Source organism: Pan paniscus, chromosome 9, assembly GCF_029289425.2.
Source record: "Pan paniscus chromosome 9, NHGRI_mPanPan1-v2.0_pri, whole genome shotgun sequence".
Taxonomy (NCBI): Eukaryota; Metazoa; Chordata; class Mammalia; order Primates; family Hominidae; genus Pan; species Pan paniscus.
The window spans coordinates 117,978,853-118,004,216 of NC_073258.2; the positions used below are offsets into that span (position 1 = coordinate 117,978,853).

The following is a 25,364-nucleotide window of genomic DNA, read 5'->3' on the forward strand; positions in this document are numbered from 1 at the left end:
CTTAAGATGTAACTCTTGGCCAGGCGCAGAGGCTCACACCTGTAATCCCAGCACTTTGGGAGGCCGAGGCGGGTGGATCACGAGGTCAGGAGATCGAGACCATCCTGGCTAACATGGTGAAACCCTGTCTCTACTAAAAATACAAAAAATTAGGTGGGTGTGGTGGCACGTGCCTGTAGTACCACCTACTCGGGAGGCTGAGGCAGGAGAATCGCTTGAACCCAGGAGGCGGAGGATGCCATGAGCCAAGATCACGCCATTGCACTCTAGCCTGGGTGACAGAGTGAGACTCTGTCTCAAAACAAAACAAAACATGTAACTCTTCCCAAGCTTTTCTTCTTATTTTATTTTTACTTTTCTAAAATGTCGGGGAGATAATTTAAGTATTTTCATCCTATTCTGTCCACTGATCTTGGTAATCCAGGCTTCCAGCTATAAAACTTACCATAATCAAATGTAATATAAGGAAATTCCTTTGCCGGCTGTGTTGCTTAACGGCCTCTATAGTTCTGAGTAGGGTGATCACCCATCCCAGTTTTAGCACTGAAAGTCATCCATCCTGGGAAATCCCTCAGTACTGGGCAAACCAGGAGAGTTGGTCACTGTCATGCTGAGTGGGGGGAAAGCATGTAAGGAGGGAGGAAACCAAAGAAAATGAGAAGTCCTGAGGTATGAAGAGAACATTTTTTTCCTTTTGAAGCATATTTACTATAGCTAGGAAAACTTGAAAATTAATAAACTTGTATCACTGTGCTTAGTAGCGAATTAGTGATTTGCTGCATTAAGGATGAATATTAAGTAGGCTTCTGGCCAGGCACAGTAGCCTGTAATCCCAGCACTGTGGGAGGCCGAGGTGGCAGGATTACTTGATCCCAGGAGTTTGAGAATAGCCTGTAGAACAAAGTGAGACCCCTGTCTCTACAAAAATAATAAGTAAGCATCAGCCAGGTGTGGTGGCTTGTGTCTGTAGTCCCAGCAACTTGGGAGGCTAAGGCAAGAAGATTGCTTGAGCCCAGGGGGTTGAGGCTGCAGTGAACCAAGGTCATAGCACTGTACTCTGGTCTGGGCAACAGAGTAAGACCCTGTCTATAAAAAACAAACAAACAAAAAAGTGGACCCCTGTGTTTGGTCCTGCATTCATTCTTCAGGACCCATACTAAAAGACATGTTGGGAAATAAGAATGCAGAATGCCATAATGGTTTTGAATCCTCTTGAACGTAGAAGAACGTTCTGCCTTCAATGGAGGGCTTTTGTTCTAAGATGCAGTCTTTTTCCTGCTGTAGGTAACTTTATTTTAGCAAGTGGAGATACAAACTTTTTTTTTTTTTTTTTTGAGACAGAGTCTCGCTTTGTAGCCTTGGCTGGAGTGCAGTGGTGCGATCTCGGCTCACTGCAACCTGCGCCTCCCAGGTTCAAGCAATTATCTTGCCTCACCCTTCTGAGTAGCTGGGACTACAGGCGTGCGCCATCACGCCCAGCTAATTTTTGTATTTTTAGTAGAGATGGGGTTTCACCATGCTGGCCAGACTGGTCTCAAACTCCTGATTTCAAGTGATCTGCCCATCTTGGACTTCCAAAGTGCTGGGATTACAGGCGTCAGCCACCACGCCTGGTCACAACATTTTTACTTTCAAATATAGGGCCATTATGCAACTGCAGACCACTGTAAACATTATTTGTCTGTATCTATATTTGATACTTATACTCCAGCTCTCTTTTGATTAGCAAAGAATAAAGAAGAAAGAAAAATAAGTATAGTTAATACTTAGAGTAAGACTTCCTGTAACATACTTGGCTGACCAATTTTGGGTTGTACTTTTGCCCTGGTATCTCTCAACAAGCTTATCTTTCTTCCTTAGTCTTGTTCTTGGTTTCTTATCTTACAGAGAGGTGTGGGAAATGGAACTGGATAGACTCAAGAATCAGGATGGCGAAATAAATAGGAACATTATGGAAGAGACTGAACGGGCCTGGAAGGCAGAGGTGAGAAGAGGAGCTGATATCTTGAAAGTCTTAGTTTCAGGCTTCCAGATGGTATCTACTTTTGGCATTGTAATAGGAGAGCCAGTAAGCATTTGTTTTCACTACCTAGAGGTACCTTTGTGTATGTAAAATTAATAAAGTATTTATATGTGTGTGGCTTCCTTAGATCTTATCACTAGAGAGCCGGAAAGAGTTACTGGTACTGAAACTAGAAGAAGCAGAAAAAGAGGCAGAATTGCACCTTACTTACCTCAAGTAAGTACCTTTCCGTTCTAGAGCTTTAATTGTTTTGCAATTTGTTTGTTTGTTTGTTTAGGTTTTTTCATTCCTAGGCCAGCTAGTCTGACACTTATTCTATCTGCACAAGAATTGTAAGGCTATCTCTGTCTGCAGTAGCAATTGCTCAGTGATTTTTCCTCTCACATTCTAAAGTTCTGTACTGTAACTCTTCCCTGCTACAGTTGTGTAGTTTTGCATTTTTTAATGTTTTGTTTCCATTTGGATAAACACTATCTGTTAAAGCCAGACGTAATAGCATGCTCCTGTAATCCCAGCACTTTGGGAGGTCGAGGCAGGAGGATCACTTGTGCCCAGGAGGCCGAGGCTGCAGTGAGCTTTGATTGCATCACTGCACTTCAGCCTAGGTGACAGTGAGACCCTGTCTCTAAAAAATAAAAAATAACCAGCATCTGTTAACCTGTAAAGCATAACAATGATCTTTGGAGATTCATTTCCTATGTAGTCATTTATTTTCTTTCTGCCATGGAACTTGGAGGACCCTTGTGGCATTTTCAGGCAGACAAGAACCCTCTCTCTGTTGTTGGTTCTCTTTCTCAATTACTTAAAAGATACTGGAGTTAAAGTGAGGCAAAGGAATTCGAATCTTGGGCTTCTCCTGCACCTGCTCCCACCTCTTCTCAATGGCAATTAGCCAGCTACTATTTTGCTTTTGCTATCTCAGAGAATTAGGAATAGGGCTTTTTTTTTTTTTTTTTTTTTTTTTTTTTTTTAAATGACAGGGTCTCCCTCTGTTGTGCAGTGGTGCCATCTTGGCTCACTGCAACCTCCGTCTCCTGAGCACAAGCCATCCTCCTACCTCAGCCTGCCAAGTAGCTGGGACTATAGGCGTGAGCCACCACACCTGGCTAATTTTGCATTTTTTTAAGAGACAGGGTTTCGCCACATTGCCCAGGCTGGTCTAGAACTCCTGAGCTCAAGTGATCTGCCCGCCTTGGCCTCTTTGTGCTGGGATTACAGGCGTGAGTCACTGTGCATAGCAGGGCTTTCTTTAAATCTGTAAATTCCTGTTGGTTTCTTGAAAGGTCAACTCCCCCAACACTGGAGACAGTTCGTTCCAAACAGGAGTGGGAGACGAGACTGAATGGAGTTCGGATAATGAAAAAGAATGTTCGTGTAAGTGTATCTATGAGTCATCATTCAGTCAGTGTTAGTCTGTGCTTAACACTTCCAGCAATTGGGAGGTAGCCTTTTGCATTGCCATTTGGGGCCTATCCTACTATTCCTTTTGTTTTCCTGATAATGGATGGTGCTGTCTTTCTAGAGAGCCTCAGTCAGTTCAGCAGTAAAAATAATCCTTTTTTTTTAGGACCAATTTAATAGTCATATCCAGTTAGTGAGGAACGGAGCCAAGCTGAGCAGCCTTCCTCAAATCCCTACTCCCACTTTACCTCCACCCCCATCAGAGGTAAGAGAGTGGCTTTGGGGGGGAAGTTCACCTTTCTGTGTTGGTAGCAGCAGCAGAGTCTTCTGCGTGTTCTTTTTATGAAGATATTGGGCCATCCCTATTCAGTGCAAGAGTTGTTCATTGATTTCTTCTCCAGTTTCCTAAACTTTCTTTTTCTTCCTTTCTCTCTTGTCCTCTACCTCTTCTCCTCTGCAGACAGACTTCATGCTTCAGGTGTTTCAACCCAGTCCCTCTCTGGCTCCTCGGATGCCCTTCTCCATTGGGCAGGTCACAATGCCCATGGTTATGCCCAGTGCAGATCCCCGCTCCTTGTCTTTCCCAATCCTGAACCCTGCCCTTTCCCAGCCCAGCCAGCCTTCCTCACCCCTTCCTGGCTCCCATGGCAGAAATAGCCCTGGCTTGGGTTCCCTTGTCAGCCCCCACGGTCCACACATGCCCCCTGCCGCCTCCATCCCGCCTCCCCCAGGCTTGGGCGGTGTTAAGGCTTCTGCTGAAACTCCCCGGCCCCAACCAGTAGACAAACTGGAGAAGATCCTGGAGAAGCTGCTGACCCGGTTCCCACAGTGCAATAAGTAAGTACCTTCAAGGACTGATTCAGATGTCTTTATCAGAGAAATGCTTATGGGTTAAAATAGAGGAGGTTACATGGGTGTTCCCCGTGGGTATAGCATAGGCTTTCTCTCCCTCAACATTTTTTTTTCTCAGGGCCCAGATGACCAACATTCTTCAGCAGATCAAGACAGCACGTACCACCATGGCAGGCCTGACCATGGAGGAACTTATCCAGTTGGTTGCTGCACGACTGGCAGAACATGAGCGGGTGGCAGCAAGTACTCAGGTGAGAAAAGCCACTTGGGAGAGAACTTAGGCCTGTTGAGGGCTGGGGAAGAGGTAGATTTCAGAAAAATGTGGGGTGGGAAGAAGCATTCCAGTCAGAGGTAGCTAGTCTGCTTTTTTCCTTTGCTGGACTGGGAAATAAGTGATTTTTGTGATATGCTCTGTTACTCAGACTCTCTTCCCTTACTCTGACAATGTTTCTACCTACAGCCACTTGGTCGCATCCGGGCCTTGTTCCCTGCTCCACTGGCCCAAATCAGTACCCCAATGTTCTTGCCTTCTGCCCAAGTTTCATATCCTGGAAGGTCTTCACATGTAAGACTCTTTTTCTTTGAACACTGTGATATGGAGAAGCTGGAGGTGAGGAAGGAGTGGGTTTACAGGTGGAGTGCAGGAAGAAACCATCAGTTGGGTTATTTGCAGCCCTACTGGGAAAATGCAAATATTTTAGGCAAGAATCTATATTTGGATTTTTGTTTCTTTTGATATAAATCTTTTTGCTGCATGGAATTATGGGCATAAAAGGCAAGGAGACCCAGAGATTCCTTACCTTTTGATCATGCCGCCTCTGTTCTACAGGCTCCAGCCACCTGTAAGCTGTGTCTAATGTGCCAGAAACTCGTCCAGCCCAGTGAGCTGCATCCAATGGCGTGTACCCATGTATTGCACAAGGAGGTAGGTGTTACAGACCTTCCTCATTTTCTACACTTTTTCTTCTGACAGCTAAAATAATTTTTCTTTCTCATTTTCTACTCTTTTTTTTCCCTGACAGCTAAAATAACTTTTCTTTTACTGTGTTGGTGCTCATCATTAATATCTTTTTTTTGTTTTTTTTGTTTGTTTGTTTGTTTTTAGACAGAGTCTCGCTCTGTTGCCCAGGCTGGAGTGCAGTGGTGTGATCTCAGCTCACCGCAACCTCCACCTCTCAGGTTCAAGTGATTCTCCTGCCTCAGCCTCCTGAGTAGCTGGGACTACAGGCGCCCGCCAACATGCCTGGCTAATTTTTGTATTTTTAGTAGAAACAGGGTTTCACCATATTGGCCAGGCTGGTCTCGAACTCCCGACCTTGTGATCTGCCCATCTCAGCCTCCCAAAGTGTTGGGAGTACAGGCGTGAGCCACTGTGCCCAGCCTTTTTTTTGTTTTGTTTTTTGAGATAGGGTTTCTTTCTGTTGCCCAGACTGGAATGCAGTGGCACGATTATAGCTCACTATAGCCTCAATCTCCTAGGCTCAAGGTGCTTCAGTCTCTTGAGTAGCTGAGATTACAGGCACATGCCATCATGCCCAGCTAATTTTTTTTTTCTTTTTTAGTAGAGACAAGGTCTTGTTATGTTGCCCAGGCTGGTCCCAAACTCCTGGGCTCAGGTGATCCTCCTGCCTCAGCCTCCCAAAGTGCTGGGATTACATGCGTGAGCCACTGCACCTGGTCTCTAATATCTAATCACAAGGTTTTCAGTAAATTGTGGCTTAAACATTGGCAGAATTCAGAATACTGCAGTTAGGATCTCTCAACTTTTTACCCCATTCCCTTCAGGGGACTGGATAAGCAATTGATACTGCGCACTAAATAACTTTCTTGGAAAATTGACAATGAGTGATAATCCCACATATCTAACTATTGTTCAAAATATAGCATTGTCAGAAGACTTTGCCTAGATGAGAGGAATGGAATGGAGGACCTGAGTACCTGAGTATGAGATTAGTAACTCCATTAACAGAACAGCTTGGAGGGCTTGCCGGTTAGAGATTATCTTCACAGACTGACAAGTCATTCCTATTTTTTTATGTTGCCAGCAGAGTTAAGTCTCTTAGTAGCAGGGATGATTCCCTCTTAACAACATTTTGTTTTGTTCATTTTGCTTTTCCAAGAGGTAGAAACTGAATTTACATCTAAATTCTTGGTAAGAAAAATTCCTGAATAAGATTTGAGGGTGTCAGGTCTTAGAACAGAGATGCTCATCTCAGGCAAAATGGATCCTAAGGGGGAGCAAGCCACACTAGACATTCAACAAAAAGCAGCATGATGAACACTTTCAACAGCTCATTGTTAATGTTCCTCATAAAAAGGACAGGTTCACTTGCACTGAGGATTCTTTTAGGGTAAGAGCCATTGAATAGCCCTTCTTGGGGCCAGGCGCGGTAGCTCACACCTGTAATCCCAGCACTTTGGGAGGCTGAGGCAGGCAGATCACTTGAGGCCAGGAGTTTGAGACCAGCCTGACCAACAAAGTGAAACCCCATCTCTACTAAAAATACAAAAATTAGCCAGGAATGGTGGTGAACGCCTGTAATCCCAGCTACTCAGGAGGCTGAGGCAGGAGAATAGCTTGAACCCAGGAAGCAGAGGTTCCAGTGAGCTGAGATCACACCACTGCACGCCAGCCTGGGCAATAGAGTGAGACTCTGTCTCAAAAAAAGAAAAAAGAACAACAACAAAAAAAGCCCCTCTTGTACCTCAGTGTAAGAACTTTTCTGACTTAGGCCTTGTTGAACCTTACTGGCATTCTCTCCTTCCTTCCCTTTGTTTTTCCAGATAAACCTGAGGTGTGTCTTTCTTTCTTTCCAGTGTATCAAATTCTGGGCCCAGACCAACACAAATGACACTTGTCCCTTTTGTCCAACTCTTAAATGACGGACCTGACTGGGGAGGAAGAAGAAGAGAAACTGATGTGAACAGGAAGCGCGGGTTCAAGATTTCTAAAACTCTATATTTATACAGTGACATATACTCATGCCATGTACATTTTTATTATATAGGTAATGTGTGTATAGAAAGTCTGTATTCCAATGTTCGTAAATGAAAGTATGTATATTATGCAGAAACAGTCTGTTCCCCCTCATCTTGCAATTCCTTTGGGGGATGCAGATTGTAGGGAAGATGATGTTTAGTTTGGCCTTGAAATTATGATATCCCTGCCCAGGGCTGTTTTCAAATACAATATAAAAACCACCTAGGAACCTGCTGTTGCTCTAAGGCCATTCTGCTTTGGTTTGGCTCAGCCTCTAGTCCATTTCCTTAAGGCTCATGTATGCAGATTTAAAGCCTGGTGCTCACCCACTGTCCAACCAGATGCCTTGCTTACCGAAAGCCTCCAGAAGCCTCAGTATTGTTTTAGCCACTCTACTCCAAATGGATAAAATGAGACTCTGATTGAGGAAAAAAAAGTAACCCTAGTAGTTTGACTTCTTATTGAATATTTTACTGTGTTAACGCTCATTATTTATACAGACATTAGGTTTACAGAATATTCTGTTTTACATCACCAAAATTCACAGTCTGAGAATAACAACATAACCAGGTCCCAATTCCTCCATGCACCCCACAAGCTTCTGTCCACCCTATTTTCTGGACAGAAATTAGCACAACCCACAGGTTTTTCCTGGGCCAAGTCTTCCTTTGCTGCCACTGGCTTGGCTTCTAATCAAGCTCTGACAGGCCAACATTGTGAAGTCCTCACCCTTTCCCATTCACTTCTGGTCTCCTAGTCTAGCTAATCCCCCTCCCCCAGAAGGTTAAGGCAGTTGGTTCACAACCAAGTTGTTTGGTGACCTTGGGTGAGCTCCAGACAGGCACTGGGGTGAGGAGATGTCTGTGCAAAATTACTTGTAGAATGATCTTGGGATGCTGGATTTTAATTTTTGAAGCAAGAAAGTTAGCGGGGGACATATTTCCTGTCCTGGGAAAAATGGAGACCAAAGTGATATTAAGAAAGTAGTTTGGATTTCAAATTTATAAATCACTTGCTCTGTGGGTAGCTATCAGGAACTAGATCATTTTCCACCTCTGCTTATTGTACTTCTTAATTTTAGGTTTTATACCTGGGAAAGCTGTGACTCTATTAGAGCTTTGAATCTTTTCCTATCCTTTTATCTTTACTCCTACAGGGAATGGCCTCAGCTCCCTTCTCTTTTAGAATTAAACAAGTAAAAACTAAGAGTTAACTTTTTAAAAAAACTGACTCCAGGGAAAGGACATTATTATATTACCAATAGCTGATTTTTTTTTCCATTCTGGGACCTAAAATGCTTACAGGTACTAGCAGTACATGTCGGATAGCAAAGACTTTTCCTTTCAGACCCAACTAAATGATCTCCTTTCTGCCTTTGATACTTTTTTCCTTCTTTGTCTTTCATCCTTGCCTGTCACCTCACAGATGGATTCTTTCTCATTTCTCTTGCCTCATTTGCCCAGGTTTATTGACTAGCGTCAGTTTAAGGAGCTGGACTTCCTGGGACCTCCTTGGCATCTTGTAGGGTGATTGGAGTGGCCTGAGTACTCAGCTCTTCAGAGGTCAGGTGACCCACTTTCTTTGGTTAATGAAATGTTACTGTCTCCAGGTTAGTAGCTGTCATGAACAGGAAAGGTGGCAAAATGGAAGACCAGTTCTATTGTTCTTTTTGTTTAGGGGATTCGTTTTTTATCTTGTAATCTTAAGATTTCCTCTCCCCTCAACTTTACAGCAGCCTTAGGCCACCTGCTGTATTTTTCAGTATCCCCTGCAAATTTAGAAATTGAAAATGAGTGTAAAGCATATTGTTTCTTTTCCAAAATCCTTTGAAGCCAAAGGAGTAAAGAAAGAAAAAAGGAAGGGGTGAGGAGGGGGCTTAACTGCTTCCCAGTAAAGACTCTGGAAAGCCCACTCTTGCAGGAGGATAAGTGTTTTGGAGAGTTGTGCATGGGAGCGAGCGCCTCAGTGTTACTCTTTCTTGTTCAGGATCAGTCAGAAAGCAACACAAGTGTTGGCGACCCCTGTTCTCCCTTCTCCCTCTGTCCACTGGCCTGCAATGATAAAAGACATGCAGACCAATGGGAAAGGCCCCAAATGCAGTGAGTGGAGAATGGGACAGTCATTTTTCAGGAGCAGAATTTAAAAATAGAGATGTATAATACATATTTTTACAAGCAAGAAGCTGTTGTTAAGACTTTTTTTTTACACTTAGAGTTTATAATTTTGGGGCAGGAAGGAAGTAACTGTAAAAAGAAAAACAAGTGCAAGTTTTCTTTAAAAAAATAATAGGCTGATGGGACTTGCTATTGAAGGGGTTGAGTTTTATGCCCTGGAAAGGGCTGGGAAAAAGCCAGTTTTTCCCAACATGGGTAGAAATTATAAAGCAAAATGTGGCATTTTCACTTCATGGTAGCAGTTCTGAAAGTTTATTTACACAGTAAGTTCCGAGCTAGAAGTGGACAGTCTCCAGTCTTCCTGTCAGACTCTGTAGTTATGGGGTGTTCCCAGTCAGCCAAAGCAGCACCAAGTGCAGTGGGAATGAAGAGAACCCAGATAAAAAACTGACTCGGTATTCTTGTTTTATTGGTTTATGGCTTGTGGGCAGCTGGCTGAGGCCAGGAACACCAGAGGCCCTCCTTGTATTTCCCTCTCCCTTATCAGGTAATTCCACACTTAGCAGGTCCCATACCTGGAAGCAGCGGGTTGACCAGGTAGGAGTAGGATGCAGTGGGTATACTAGGAAAACCCAGCTCTTCCCACTAACACTGGTACCGTAGTTTACTATGCTAGAACTGATAGGGAGGTAATGAACTTGGTCCCCACTACCTAGCCCAAGAACCAGCCTGGGTACCCACGTACCATTAGGAGCGGGGAGGGGAAGAACAGGATAGGGGAAAAAGATGACCTTCATCAAGGAGCTCTTGTGGTGGAGGACATAAGGAAGCCCTGAGGCTGCCATCCTTTCTCCAGGCAGCCTTGATACTGAAGGCAATAATGTTAGAGCCATAAAGCACTGTATTTCTCATACTCTTGGTATAATGCTAGTGCCACTGTGTGATGCTTTAGTCAAATAAATGGAGGGGCCATTAGAGAGGGTAGGAAGGCAATGAAACCACTCTGAATTATGTAAAGATCTTGCTACTTCTTATAGCCTAATAGGAAGAAATCCAGGCAGGGGTTATAGGGCATCAGCTGTTGAATGAATCTTCAACATTATGCTTTTAAGGATTAGATAGAAGAAGTCTCCTACCTATTCCTTTTAGCACCTTGGCTGCAAAGCTCCAGAGGAAGATTTGGGGGAAAGAGTGAGCCTATGACCAGGAAGACAGAGCCCAGCCCTGCTATAGTCCAGTTGCTCTCCCACAGGGCACCTGGAGCTTAGGGGGTTAGGATATTTCAGTGCTGCCTATCATATGTAGAATAAAGGGTGGTTCAGATAGAGACAATGAAATTAATATGGCAGAAATTCATGTGTTAAGTGGAACTTCTTAGTGGGCACTTCATTTAAGAGAGCTAAAAAAGAGCTCTTTGGCTAGATAAGCCCTTCCCATCTCACTTTTGGTCAGGCTGCAACCACAGAAAAGAAAACATTGAAAACAGCACCCATCTTCTGAGATGGGATGCTATCTTGGAGATGAGGTCTAAAACTAGGACTGGTGAGTGGTTGTGTTTCTGCCTTTCCTAGCTTTGATCCCACTATTCCCTGTCTTTGTACTCCCTCTCCTTCTCTTCTTTCCAGCCGCCCCCATTTGTATAAATAGTCAATCTAGTTTTTTTTTTTTAATTCAAGAGGCAATCTTTGCACCAATGTTAGGCTTGTTTATACAGTCCCTGTCCCTAAAGCAAATAGCAAACTGTGCATCCTCTCCTACTGACTTTGGCCAGCAGGGAAACAAGCTTGGTCTCTTCTCTGCCAGGGTACCACAGGGACACACGCCAAGGTAACCTGCGTGTGATGCCAGTACTTCTGAAACTAAGAAAAGAAGAATACTTTGGGTTGGAGAATTTAAAGGAATGGTGGACAAAGGTTCAGGGCTGAAGTTTCAAGCAGCAGAATTTCCCGACTTAAATTTGAGGTGACCAAGAGTATTCCCGCCAGCAGAGTGCTTCTTTCTTCTCTTTTCTGTTTCCTACAGGTACAGTCCCTGGAACCCACCTTGCCAGCCTTTTCCTTCTTCTCCATCAAGGCAGAGGCATTTGGTGGGTGGGGAGGGTCCTGAGGTGCTCTGGCCACAGGTGCCATCTGTGTCTCCTACTTGTGACCAAAGTGAACCACGGAGGTGTGGTCCAGAGGAATCTCTATCTTCTGCCCATGGGCCTCCTCACTTCAGCAGGGAGATGTCATCAGCAAAGTCATCATGCTGCTGGCGCAGGCAGCGGAGGCAGCGCCACTGACACACCATGAGGCAGAGTGGCAGCATGAAGAGGGCGCAGATGGCAGCCATGACATAGGCTATGGTCATGAGGGTTGACTCATCTGTCTGTGGAATGTTGTAGCCACAGTCTTCCATGTCCAAGGTGACAAAAGGGCCTTCCACCGCTGCCGTCCTGAACTCATCGTGCACTGGGGAGAGGGCAAATGTGAATGGACAGCTCTCATTGTCATAGAGGAGTTAACAAAAAGAACTTCCTGATAGTGAGGCCTTGAAATTAGCCCATGCAGAAGCTATCTAATCTCCTTCCCAGGAGATATTTAGGAGCAGGCTGGGAAGCCAGCACCAGGTAGAGGCCTGTCTCCCTTCCCAAGTCACTGGGAGCAGCAGCCCTTCCTTGTATACCCAGCTGGTAGGAGTGATAACTAAAAGTCAGTAGTTCTGAGTTGACCAAAAGCCACCCCCTTGACCAAAAGCCACATCTAGTAAACTTAACTTTCTGCTGCTGAAATCCAACTGCAAAACCCTGCCACCTTTCTGAAGTAGCATTCAGCCTCACCATGTGGCAGCTGACAGGGTCACTATAGACTCAGTCTGCTACCCTTGCATCAAGAGCTTCCCAAGGTACCCAGGTAACTCTTGCTGCTCTGGGTTTCCAACAGAGGTTACCAATCCAGGCAGTGGTCATTATGGCAGGCAGTACAAAAAAAGGACGAGCATTGACACTAGCTTTTGCACAACTGTTGACTTGGGTTTGAGGCAACTGTTACTACCCTCCCCTAAACTGACAGGGACCCAGGTATACTAACTGTTGTTTGACAAGGAAAATATGGAGAGACTGACCCCAAACCCTCAGCCCTGGCACTCTCACCATGGCAAGCGCTGACAGCAAAGCCAATTCGTTTTCGGGCCCGATCAAAGACAACGTAGAAGCCCTCCATGATAACAGCTCCCATAACAGTGCCCGTGGATGACTGTGAGATGGCAAACTTATAACAGTCGTCTTGGGACGTGGCCACATCTTCCACTGGCCGCAGGTATTGCTAGGGGTAAGCAATCACAGGGTGAGTGTCTTCCTCACTCTCCTTCACCCCATCTCTGCCTTCTAGGCATCTATGCCCTTCCCTTTACCATCCCTGAGCTCTAACGGGTTTTCTGAGACCCCTTTACTGCTGGACACTACTCATCTGTTTTGTCTTCCAAGTTCTGGCAAGCCATACCTGCTCACTGTCTCCCAGTGTGTACTTTTAAGAGAGATCCCCCTGACTCAGGCTGGGACATACCTGCGGAAGGATGGTGATGCGGAAGGACTGGTTGGTAACCTCACCCATTAGGTAGAGTGAGATGACTGGGAAAATGTTCCAAGGGGTGGTGCCCGCTTGCCAGCACACCAGCTGCTCTCCTAGCCAGAAACCATCAGGGAACTTCTCCGTCTGTGTTGGCAAGAAGGGGATAACAATGAGGAAAAGCCTCTTTATCATCTCGCCCCTCCCATGTTCAGATACGTTAACTGGGCCCTTCATTTGCTTTTCCAGTGAAATATCTAAAGTGGGGAGGGGTAAACCAACCAGAGGATTACAGGGAGAGAGTGGGAGTGTGATGTCAAACTTTTGTACCGGGGGATTGTGTGATGAGCAAAGTGACAGCCATAAAGGGGAAGAGTTTTTTTTTTTTTTTTGAAACAGTGTCTCACTCTGTTGCCCAGGCTGGAGTGCAGTGGCGCGATCATGGCTCACCGCAACCTCCACCGTCCTGAGTTAAAGTGATTCTCCTGTCTCAGCCCCCTGAGTAGCTAGGATTACAGGCACGCACCACCACACCCAGCTAATTTTTGTACTTTTAGTAGAGATGGGATTTCACCCTGTTGATCAGGCTGGTCTTGAACTCCTGACCTAGTGATCTGCCCACCTTGGCCTCCCAAAGTGCTGAGATTACAGGCGTGAGCCACCATGCCTGGCTAGGGGAAGAGTGTTTTAAGAGCTCTAAGTAGAAGGGTCTAAGTGCAGACATCTTGGCTGTTGCTGAAGAATGTGACTCTCACCGCCTCCCTCTGACACTGTACCATCTCTTTTACCCCCATCCTTAGTCCACTCACAGAGGAGGCTGCCTTGATGGATTTGACTGCAGCTTCAAACACTTTCTTGGGCAAACGAAGGTTGGTGGTGCCACTGTCCACAATGCTCTTGTCATAGTTGTACTAAGAGGGAAAAGAGAGAGTTAGAAGAGTCAAAAGGTTTTTGATGCTGGGCTCTGGGCAGTAGGGGGTTACTGCTGGGGCCCCAGCTGGGTTGGCATCTTGGCTTTGGCACCTCCTAAGTGTACCTGCTTGGACAAGTTAACCTCTGTGCCTCAGTTCCTTCATCTCTAAAGTGAGGATAAAAATAGCACCTACCTAAAAGGGTTATTGTAAGGATTAAATAAATCAGCAATGTAAAGCACTTAGAATGGTGCCCAGCAGAGAGAAGGCACTTGGTAAATGTTTATTCTTGTTATCTTGGGTGGGCAGGTAGTCTCCAAACTTGAAAATAAAAATACCTTGTATAGTGCTTTTAACTTTTCTTTTCTTTTTTTTTTCTTTTTGAGACGGAGTATTAGCTCTGTCACCCAGGCTGGAGTACAGTGGCGTGATCTCGGCTCACTCTAACCTCTGCCTCCTGGATTCAAACCATTCTTTTGCCTCAGCCTCCCAAGTAGCTGGGACTACAGGTGCCTGCCACCACGCCTGGCTATTTTTAGTAGAGATGGGGTTTCACCATGTTGACCAGGCAGGTCTCGAATTCCTGACCTCAAATGATCTGCCCCCGCCTTGGCCTCCCAGAGTGCTGGGATTACAGCCACGCCCGGCCGCTTTTAACTTTTCTTAGTACATGTATATCATTCTAATTTAACATACATAAGAATCTAGGGAAGGAAGACATAAATGATTTAGTTACCTTTTATTGAGTACTGCCAACCACAGAGATAAACACTTTACACATTATCTCTGATATTCTGAGAAAGTTGTTTTTACCTGTTTTGCAGATAAGGAAACTGAGACACAGAATAGTAACTGGCCTAAGGGTACATAGCTAGTACAAATCAGAGCTAGATTCAGATCTGGGTCTTCCCGACTCCAAAGACAAGACTCTTCATTCTATCACCCTGTCTCACAAAAGACTTGCCCAAGGCTACAAAGCAAGGCAGTGACTAGAGTCCAGACATCAGAACTAGTTCCATGTTTTTTTTTTCACTACCAGTCCCTAGGCCCCAAACCGCAGATCCTGCTTTGTGACCATTAAGCCCCTGACTGTTCTAGGCTCAACTTCCAACCCTTTCTGCAGGTCCTATTACCTCTGCCTCATCCTCCCAACATGATAACCAGAGTCTTCCTTCACATTGTACTGCCTACCCCCTTACGTTCCCTGGCTCTCCCTTGGTTTTATTACCTCCTTGCAGTCCATTTTCAGATCCTGTCCATTGATCTCCACCCGCACAATGATCACCTCATAATACCACTCCCGCCGGATGGGTGTATACCAGAGACTGCCTGTGTACAGCGAGTGGTCGATACCTCCAATGATCTAGGGAAAAAAAGAGGCAGGTACCCGTGTCCTGGCACAGAAGGAGAGTGAGTCCCCCAAGGACCAAGCAATAAGATCAGTGATTTTTTGGGGTGGCAAGGTCTTCTACAGGCTACCCTTTTCATCTTCCTGCTTCTAAACAAATCATACCCAAAGTGATTTCTAGTTTCTTAAATGTGTTCAGGAGAAAAGACTTTCCGGGATTTTTAATTATTTGTTTCAGAATCATATAGCCCTTGATATAAAGTTATTTAAATCTAAACTGCCACAATAAATGTTGAATGAATGGTTATTTGTTTATATTATAAGTTTTATTTTCTCTGCTTATTGGAGAACCATTCACCATTGTTCTAATTAATTAATAAATAGACAAACTTCTTATATCTCTGCCTTCTGACCATCAAACAATAATTTTAATTCAACAGGTCTTATTTTCATTTCCTTTGAAATTTTCCTAATTGCCTTCCTTTCCAAGTTTACCATAGGTGCCTTGATTCCTTTCTGGAATAACGCAAAAAAGAAAAGAATGGAAAAATAAAGTAAGGGTAGGGAATATAAAGAGGTTCCTCCTGATTCTAAGTATTGGAGCCAAAACTGTGGTGTAGCTTTCAGGAAGGGGGGAGGATGGCACCCATCTCTCCCTCAATGCCAGGACCTCCCCTCTCTGAGGACCTACTCACCATGCTCCCTCCGACAGAGGCCAGCACTTCAGACTGGTTGAGGGGGAAGCCAGCACCACAAAGCTGCAGGGAGAAGAGGTTGGGAACGTGGGTCTGCTTTACCAGAGAGTCAAAGAAAGGCTCCAGGGAGTCGTCAGGCTTTGGCAGAAAGAGACAAGGAGTGAGTCCTCATACGGCCCTAAAGGCAGAGGCCAGCTTCCTGTCTAAACTGGAAGGCAAATTTGAAGGCTTGGGGGATGCTCCTTGGGAAAGACCATCTTAAGGCACTGAGATTTGGCAGAGGAAGGGTTAGCAGGAGCCCTGGCAATGCAAACAGGACAGTATTGATAGGTTCACAGATTCATAGATCTTTTTTTTTTTTTGAGACAGAGTTTTGCTCTTGTTGCCCAAGCTGGAGTGCAATGGCGTGATCTCGGCTCACTGCAACCTTCACCTCCTGGGTTCAAGTGATTCTCGTGCCTCAGCCTCCTGAGTAGCTGGGATTATAGGCATGCGCCAACATGCCCGGCTAATTTCTGTGTTTTCAGTAGAGATGGGGTAGATGGGGTTTCACCATGTTGGTCAGGCTGGTCTTGAACTTCTGACCTCAGGTCATCCGCTCGCCTTGGCCTCCCAAAGTGCTGGGATTACAGGTGTGAGCCACCACGCCTGGCCAGGTTCATATATCTTTGATCCCCCTATGCCTAACCTGCTTCACATTTATGGGGGCCTTTATTAAAGATCTTAGAGTGGCCGGTCGCGGTGGTTCATGCCTGTAATCCCAGCACTTAGGAAGGCCGAGGTGAGCGGATCACCTGCGGTCAGGAGTTCGGGACCAGCCTGGCTAACATGATGAAACTCCATTTCTACTAAAAATAGAAAAAATTAGCCGGGCGTCATGGTGGGCGCCTATAATCCCAGCTACTCGGGAGGCTGAGGCAGGAAAATCGCTTGAACCGAGGAAGTGGAGGTTGCAGTGAGCCAAGATTGCACCATTGCACTCCAGCTTGGGCAACAAGAGTGAAACTCCGTCTCAAAAAAAAAAAAAGATCTTAAGAGTACATAGAAAGCACAGCCTATTCTTGTACCTATCACAGCTTCTGTCACTATGGTTCTGCCCTCTATAGGGCTAAAATTTAGACTGCCACCCTATACCCCTGTTAAATAATCCTTTAAACTGATTGTTGCCCTCCTTCTGCTAATTCCCCTTCTCTCTCCTAATTCCTTCTCTGTATAGTGCAGTGTGCATACAGTGTGTAGGGCCAAGCCCTGTTCCTCTCACCCTGGCAATCTCAGCGTAGGCCAGCCCCAGGATGCCTTCCCAGTTGGAGCCGTTGATGAAGAACTTGTCTGATTCAGTGATGGCAGCAATGTTGGCACGCACAGTGACGTTGGGGCCATGGGGGATGCTTACCAGGTCGGTGCCCAGCTCCCCTTCCCACTTGCCCTGGGTGTAGGGCACATACACACCCTTCCGGAGGTCCCGGTATGTGCTGGACCTGTGGAAAGAAGGCAGAGATCTGTGGATGCATAACCACAACTGGTATAAGGATCTAAGTTAAACTTACTCCCAAACACCACCTTATCTCATCTCAGGGGAATCCTAGAGTCTGCTTTCAGGCTGCTCAGCAAAACATCCCTAGACTCACCACCCAGAACAGAGTGTAAAGTGGCCTTGCAGATAGATGAAGGGAACCATTGGTGAGGTTTGCTCTCCTATCACTCATATTCCTAGATCTTGAGCTCAGGCCCTGTGAAGAACAAGCCTGGGCTTTGTGCATTGTGCCTGCTGCTGCTGCTGCTGCAGGGACAGCTAGTGGGCATCTCTTCCGCCCTCTGGCTCCGTCAAGCTCCCAGAGAAAAGGAACCATTGACTCTCTTACTGCCTTGGAACCTAGTGGTACCATCCGAGTGGTAGAGAAAGTGCAAGGCAGTGTGAATGTGGAACCTCTACAGCAAGTTCTAGAGAAGGGGTTTGTACAAGCATCTCAGAAAAGCAGGTTGGTATTACACACCACTTCTGTGAAACGTGCTCAACATGTGGCAGCCCCACCTGTGTTTAATCACACCACTAACCAGGGCTTCTGTGTGTGGTGGGGGCAGTGATGGAACTGGAACGAGGAACTGGAATGAATGCCCTTTCATCGATCCTACCTGCACCCTCCTCCCTGACTGCTGCTTTTAGATTGGGACATTAGAGGAAACAGGGAAGGTGCGTTTTGCAGCTGCCTACAAGTCCAAGGATAGGATTTAAGCCTCTACTCACGTTTGCACACACTGATGTCTCAGACATTGGTGTCCTCTCATCCCTTCTTCTTCCTGCTTTTATGCTAAGGGGGCTTCCAGATTACCCCTCACTGCCTCTTATCTTAAAGCCCACTTCAACCCCCCTTTCACCAGTCCCCCACTTTCACCAGTCCTCTTCAACCCTCCTTTCACCAGTAAGCAGAATCCAACTGGTGGCACCCTGGGTGGTGCATGGAGGAGATATTTCAGCTTTCAGTTCCGATACTGGTCTAGGCAGAGGGGTTTATGGAAGACCCTTTCCTTCATGTCCTTGGACTATGCAAAGCCACCTAGAGTGGCCCCTGGGTAAGAACACAGCAAGGGGAGCTATCACTGAGGCCTGTTCAGCTTAGACTTAGCTGGTGTTAGAGAACTGAGAGACACCGAGGGGATGTGGGGTTTTCGTCTCCCCATTCAGGCAGAGAAAATGGGCCCCCTAAGATTGTTCTGTGGGCTATGGGCTCTTCTTCCTTTCCCTCCCGCAGGAGGCTGCCCTGTCTCAGCACTGAAGCACTTCCTGGCTACCTCTCAATTCACCCTTTCCCATGGTATAGCTCCTCTCACCACCCACTTCACCCTGTCTCTCCTGGTCACTGTCTTTTTTTCGCGCTTCCCCTTCCCTGGCAAGAAGAAAATCTGAGGATCAACTCTTTCTCTCTGTACCGCTCCCCTGACCCTTCTTAGCCCTGGATCCTTGGAAAAGGTACTTCCCCCGGGCTCTCCCCAGGACTCACAGCTGCCTCTGGTAGTAGCGATGCAGGAAGGGGTGGGGGGCAGCACCCACTGCAAAGTTACTGCTGCCTGTATCCACCAGGATGTTGAGCTGTCAGAGAAAGGGGAGAGAAAAGACAGTATAGACAGGAGGCTTCGGTCACACCACCTTTATTATCCCTCACGCCCCAGCCAGTCTGCCCCTTAGAATGTCCAGAGTGAAGCTCCACGATGCAGGACTGGTCCAGGCTGGCACCCATTACCACCATGACCACAGACAGGACCTGGGGTCCTGTGGTGCTGCAGGGGCCAAAGGAACACTTCCCCTGTGCCCTCTGAAGGTCTGCTGAAAAACCAACTGAAAAAAGGCAGATTAGTAGAAGAACAAATATGCAAGGGAGTCAAAAAAATATAGGAAGTCAAAGAGATAGCCAGATGGTTGATGATTTTATACCATCTTGAGGTTACAGAAAGAATGGGAGCTTGGGCAAGGTGAAGTGGCTTACCCCTGTAATCCCAGCACTATGGGAGGCTGAGGCAGGTGGATCACCTGAGGTGAGGAGTTTGAGACCAGCCTGGTCAACAGGGCGAAACTCTGTCTCTACTAAAATTACAAAAATTAACTGGGCGTGGTGGCACATGCCTGTACTCAGGAGGCTGAGGCATGAGACTCACTTGTCCCTGGGAGGTGGAGGTTGCAGTGAACTGAGACCATGCCACTGCACTCCAGCCTGGGCGACAGAGACCCTGTCTCAACAAAAAAAGAAAAAAAAAGGGACTTGGACTTTGGCAAAAATAATTATGGGAGGGATAAACAGAGGCCAGGCCAGTAAAAGTGGTCTTTTTATATGAATGAAACCTCATAGGTAACACCCCTCAGAGAAAACAGGTGATGTATGTGTCTTTCAGACCTTTAAACATGTCAGACTTTCAGTTAATCTTTCCTAGATTTGGACCAGGGAGGGCCTCAGAGAAAGCCAGGTGGCATCAATGCAGATTCTCTGCAGATGCAAATCTCCCTCAAAAGTCAGCTTTGCAGGGCCACTTCTGTGTGCTGGCCCTCTGACAGACGACTCAAAATACGTCAAAGTAGTATATTCTGGGGTAAAATATCTTGGTTTCCTTTGGCACCCTCAACATGGCCTTAGAAATGCTGTGTCTGAGGCCAGCACAGTGGCTCACAACTGTAATCCCAACACTTTGGGAGGCTAAGGCGGGTGGATCACTTGAGGTCAGGAGTTCAAGACCAGCCTGGTGAATGTAGTAAAATCCCATCTCTACTAAAAATACAAAGATTAGCCGGGTGTGGTGATGCACGCCTATAATCCCAGCTACTTGGGAGGCTGAGGCAGGAGAATCACTTGAACCCAGGAGGCGGAGGTTGCAGTGAGCTGAAATTACACCACTGCACTCCAGCCTGGACGAGAGCAACACTCCATCTCAAAAAAGAAAAGAAAAGAAATGCTGTGTCTGCTTCAGTCTATGGAGTCATAACATTTTGTGCGTCATCTCAGAGCTATGTGGTATGTGTGCTGTCTCTGTTCCCATGTCTCTCTACCATCACATCGCCCCTGCTCACTGTGTACCTGACTGATTCTGTCTTCAGAGCCCCCTGCTCCTTTTCTATTCTCCCAGGAAGCAGTCTGGCTTATCCCCTCCAGCTCAGAGAGGACCTATTCTAGGAGCTGTACTGGTCAGGGGACCTGTGGGGACCAGGATGGCACATCAGTGTCCATGCATGTGGTTCTGTCCCTGCCACCAGAATGTGGCTCCCCTTCTGTCTCACAGGTGACACAGACCTAGGAATCCTACTGTCAGAAATAGTGGGGAGCCAGGAGCCCCATAAAATGTCCTGGTGAAAACCCATCTTGTCAGGGCCCTGGATTTGGCTAAGTGAAGATGGACAGGTGTCTTGGTGTTCCCTTCTGTCCAGCTCTTTCTAGCATCACTTCTTTTTTTTGAGACGGAGTTTCGCTCTTGTTACTCAGGCTGGAGTGCAATGGCGCGATCTCGGCTCACTGCAACCTCCGCCTCCTGGGTTCAAGTGATTCTCCTGTCTCAGTCTCCTGAGTAGCTGGGATTACAAGTGTGCGCTACCATGCAGGGCTAATTTTTGTATTTTTGGTAGAGACGAGGTTTCACCACGTTGGCCAGGCTGGTCTCGAACTCCTGACCTCAGGTGATCCACCTGCCTCGGCCTCCCAAAGTGCTGAGGCGTGAGCTACCATGCCCGGCCTCTAGCATCACTTCTACTTGGCCCTTTCTTCCTCCTTTGATGGCCTGACCCCACCTTCAGTCAGACCAGAGCCATTTTTTGAAAGTCTACTACATCCTCACAGGCAAAAAAAGGAAAGGCCCCACCCTCAGAAAAATGGTAATTTGTAAGTTGCATCTCGCCTCTTGCCGACTTTCCATCACCTCAGGTTCTCCTCTGCCCCAGGGGCCTTCATTTCTGTATCTTCTCTCCTCAGTCCAGTGAAATCAACTGACCTCAGTTTTGGTGCAGGCCCTGACCCTGTCACCTTGAGCAGATCACTGTGCTTCTCTGGACTTCAGTTTCGTCCTCTCTGCCAGATCCTCTCTGGCTCCTTCCTGCTCTCCGTGGTGCCTCTGTGGCTGTGCTGACTGCGCCCTCCCCCAGTGCCTGCTTAGACTTCCTGGCCTCCTCACATCCCCAAAGACTCCTCTGACAATCTCCTGGCCCTCAGACCTTGTCTCCTCCCTCCTTCCCAGCCCCCCACTCCTGGCCTGGTTTCCATTCCCCTCCCTGCCCCTCTTCCCCTACCTCTACCCGTGGTCTCTCTCCCCGGTCTCTGGGCAGCCACCAGCTCCAGATGCTGTGCTTTCAGAGAAAATCAATAGAGCCGGGAGGCTCAGCAGTTCAGATGAAATCAACCAGGTTAATGATTAAGAAGGCTTCTTCACCCACCCTCTCCCCACGAACCCTCTTCCCCATTCTCAGGACTCAGCTCCCAGCATGGGGGGCTGGCCTCATATTACAGGGCTCCCTGCTATCACTGGACCCCAAAGAAAGAGGATCTCCTCCACAACAAGTCTCTGTGGCCTGTGCAAGGGAGGGAACATCCGGCAAGTTCTAAGCAAATATGGCTACTGCTTTACACTGGAGTGGAGCTTTGACCTGGGGGCTCCTGCTGTCCCTGCCCCTCCCTGCCTCCCCCTTCCTCTCCTGCGAGGCGGGAGGGAGCTCTCTGCAGGGTACTCCCACCCCAGCCCGGAGGCCCTGGGCGCTCTTGCTGTCCTTCCAGCCCCAGCCTTTCCCCCTTCCACCTCAAAGGGGGCCAGGCCGAGCCCAGGAAGGAACGTCCCCCTCCACTCCCATCCCTCTCACCCACCCCAATACTACGATTTCAGGTCCCCACTGCTCTCTGCCTCCCCTCTCCACCTTACACACACACACAAAAGAAAACCAGAATAAACAGTTGGGCTTCTCTCCCGAGCAAATGTCGACCCATCTGCCCTCTGCGGTGTGCTCCCGCCCGAGAGAAGTAATTCTGGTCCTGTCCTTCAGCGCTTCGAATCGGAGCCCTGGCCAGTCCCGGCAGCCTTTTCCCCACCCCTGCTCCATTCCAAGCGGGGGGATGGGGGGGCTCTTAACAGGACGGGCCCGAGGCAAGGCTGAGGCACTGCTCGCTCATTATGAAACAGGGCAGTTCAGGGGGGCCTGGGCAGAGGCAGCGGTGGAGGGGCTGCAGCCGCCGAACCCCAGCAGCCGGGTTCCCCTCTTGGGTCACTGAACCGGGCCAGGGGATGAGACTGCCCTCATCTCCCACAGCCAACCACACCAACCTGCCTGCGGCTGCCCCTTCCAGGCTCCTCATGAGCTGCCACCTGTGCTGGGGAGTCAAGTCCCTCCTCCCTTCCCAGGCACCCACCTCTTCCTTGGCCCTTTTCCCTCACATAGATACAGCCACCCCACCCTGGCCCCATCTCCACCAAATCTGAATTCTTCCTGTTGACATTTACAGATGCTCATCTCTTCGTTAAAAAAAAAACAAAAACAAAAAACTTCCTTAATCTCACATCCGCCTCCAGTCCCCTCTCTCCTCTCCCTTCACAACCAAAGCGCTCAGCCAGGCTGTCTCCATTTCTTCACCTCCCACGCATTCCTCAACCCATTCTAAAACTGGGTTTCGCCTCCATTCCTCCACTATAAAACAGCCCTTACTACAGTTACCGGTGACTTCATGTCACCAAACACTGAAGGTGTTTTTCAAGTCAGCCTTCATCTTCTCAGGTCCTGTGTTCTCTGTCTCCTTGGCAGGCTCCTTTCTCAAGGCTTGAGCTTTGGCCCTCTTCCTCTCTAACGACCCTCTCCCACTAAGCCATCTACCTAGATCCTGGTGATGTCTAAGCTCCTAATTCCAGCTTTTTCCTCTCCTTTGAGCTCCCGACGCATGCACCCAAGTGCCTCAAAGATACCTCAAGGGCTGGGTGCAGGGGCTGACACCTGTAATCCCAGCACTTTGGGAGGCCAAGGCGAGAGGATCACTTGAGGCCAGGAGTTCAAGACCAGCCTGGACAACATAGTGAGACCCCCTCCCACACACCCCCATGTCTACAAACAAAATTTTTAAAATTAGCCAGGCATGGTGATGGGCACCAGTGTTCCCTGCTACTCAGGAGGCTGAGGTGAAAGGATCGCTTGAGCCCAGGAGTTTGAAGTTGCAGTGAACCATGATTGTTCCACTGCACTCCAGCCTGGGTGACAGAACAAGACCGTCTCAAAAAAAAAAAAGTCAAATTCAGGATGTCCCAAGCTGACCCAACGCAGTCCTTTCCATCTGGTGGCTGCCTTCCAGTGTTCCTTATACTAGTGGATGGCAGCATCACCCATCTGTTCTGTAGGTCAGCAGTATCAGACATATCCTAACACCTTCCTCTTCTTCACCTCTCTATCCGGTGCATCAACAAGTCCTGTCCAATTAAGCTCCTTACAAGTCTCTTGAATGTATTCATTCCTTATTTCTTTTGCTGTCCCTAGGCCAAGCTATCATCAGCTCACCCTGGAATATCACAGTAGTTTCCCAGCTGCTTTTGGCACATCTTCTCTTGACCTGTCCAATCTGTTTTGTGCACTGCAGCCAGAGTGATCTTTTCAAAGTGCAAATTTGACTGTTAACCCTCCTATGTAAACAGTTTTCCTTTGCTATTAAAAACGTAAAGCTGGCCGGGTGCAGTGGCTCACGCCTGTAATCCCAGCACTTTGGGAGGCTGAGGCGGTTGGATCACCTGAGGTCAGGAGTTCGAGACCAGCCTGGGCAACATGGTGAAACCCCATCTCTACAAAAATACAAAAATTAGCTGGGTGTGGTGGCAGGCACCTGTAATCCCAGCGACTCGGAAGGCTGAGGCAGGAGAATCGTTTGAACCTGGAAGGTGGAGATTGCAGTGAGATGAGATGGTGCCACTGCACTCCAGTCTGGGCAACAGAGCAAGATTCTGTCTCAAAAACAAAACAAAACAAAACCAACCAAAAAACCCATAAAGCTCTGCTGCCAGCCACACTGACCTCATCTCAGTTCCCCACACCAGCCATGGTCCCTCTCGCAAAGGCTGTTGTATCAGCTTCACTCTGCCTGGACCATCCTCCTCTCCACTTGCAGGTTTATCTACTTATCCCCTACACATCCTGCCATCTGAGCTCAAGGGACTTCCTTAGGGAGAGAGACCAGGTTATATTTTCTTACTTAAATGCTTCCAGGCCAGGCGCGGTGGCTCACGCCTGTAATCCCAACAATTTGGGAGGCCAAGGCGGGCAGATCATTTGAGGTCAAGAGTTCAAGACCAGCCTGGCCAACATGGTGAAACTCTGTCTCTATTAAAAACACAAAAAAATGAGCCGGGCATGGTGGCGCACACCTGTAATCCCAGCTACTTGGGAGGCTGAAGCACGAGAATCACTTGAACCCAGAAGGCGGAGGTTGCAGTGAGCTGAGATCGTGCCATTGCACTCCAGCCTGGGTGACAGAGTGATACCTTGTCTCAAAATAAAATAAAATCTTCCATAGAACTTGTCACTCTGTAATTATATACTGAATCTCACCTCCCCTCATATTGAATTTAAAGCTATTAAAATGTCTTTAGTATTCTACTAAGGTATCACAGTGCCTAGCAATAATGTTTCTTGAATGAATGAATGGTTGAAGGAAAGAAAAGGTGAAAGAGCTAATCTACCCTGTTTTTTGGGTGGTGGGGGATGGAGGGATCTTTCAGTGGCTCCCAAACCATGGGTGTTTTAGGTTATAGGTGTGGCTCTAGCTTAGACCTGCCTTCCTCTCACCTGGCCCCTGGCATGACACCTGCCTGTATTTACGCAGCCTGTGATCCTGTGATCCGGGAGTCATCGTCTTTGTCCCCTGGGGTCAGGCAGACCCAGGAGACAGATGCCCAGGGAGCTGCAGCATGGGGTCAGAACTAGGTCAATGTCAATCATTTAACAAACAAACGTGTCCCTGGGGGCCTCAGAGGGAAGGCAGCTTCATGGGAAGTGCTAACAAG

The 25,364-nt window shown here is 47.4% G+C and overlaps 2 protein-coding genes across 6 annotated transcripts in view; one reads left to right on the plus strand and one right to left on the minus strand.

Moving 5' to 3' along the window:
• RNF214 (ring finger protein 214) overlaps window positions 1-7,350 on the plus strand; it is a 53,910-nt gene extending 46,560 nt beyond the window's left edge. For both annotated transcript variants that reach the window (XM_034933792.3, XM_055094911.2), the window contains exons 7-15: window positions 1,888-1,984; window positions 2,151-2,239; window positions 3,307-3,397; window positions 3,591-3,689; window positions 3,885-4,261; window positions 4,395-4,527; window positions 4,737-4,841; window positions 5,106-5,201; window positions 7,094-7,350. In XM_034933792.3, the coding sequence (XP_034789683.1) occupies window positions 1,888-1,984; window positions 2,151-2,239; window positions 3,307-3,397; window positions 3,591-3,689; window positions 3,885-4,261; window positions 4,395-4,527; window positions 4,737-4,841; window positions 5,106-5,201; window positions 7,094-7,159 (1,153 nt within the window). In that variant the 3' untranslated portion in view covers window positions 7,160-7,350. The remainder of the gene's footprint in view (window positions 1-1,887; window positions 1,985-2,150; window positions 2,240-3,306; window positions 3,398-3,590; window positions 3,690-3,884; window positions 4,262-4,394; window positions 4,528-4,736; window positions 4,842-5,105; window positions 5,202-7,093) is intronic.
• A 355-nt stretch (window positions 7,351-7,705) lies between these two features.
• The window catches only part of BACE1 (beta-secretase 1), a 30,562-nt gene continuing 12,903 nt past the window's right edge, over window positions 7,706-25,364 (minus strand). The window contains exons 2-9 of one of the 4 annotated variants that reach the window (XM_003820071.7): window positions 18,869-18,957; window positions 17,131-17,347; window positions 15,870-16,007; window positions 15,055-15,189; window positions 13,725-13,826; window positions 12,913-13,062; window positions 12,501-12,672; window positions 7,706-11,820 (exon numbers count right to left, since the gene is read on the minus strand). In XM_003820071.7, the coding sequence (XP_003820119.4) occupies window positions 11,579-11,820; window positions 12,501-12,672; window positions 12,913-13,062; window positions 13,725-13,826; window positions 15,055-15,189; window positions 15,870-16,007; window positions 17,131-17,347; window positions 18,869-18,957 (1,245 nt within the window). In that variant the 3' untranslated portion in view covers window positions 7,706-11,578. Of the gene's footprint in view, window positions 11,821-12,500; window positions 12,673-12,912; window positions 13,063-13,724; window positions 13,827-15,054; window positions 15,190-15,869; window positions 16,008-17,130; window positions 17,348-17,497; window positions 17,645-18,868; window positions 18,958-25,364 lie in introns of those variants that run through there. The other 3 variants (XM_003820072.7, XM_034933795.3, XM_034933794.3) reach the window with 3 other exon arrangements.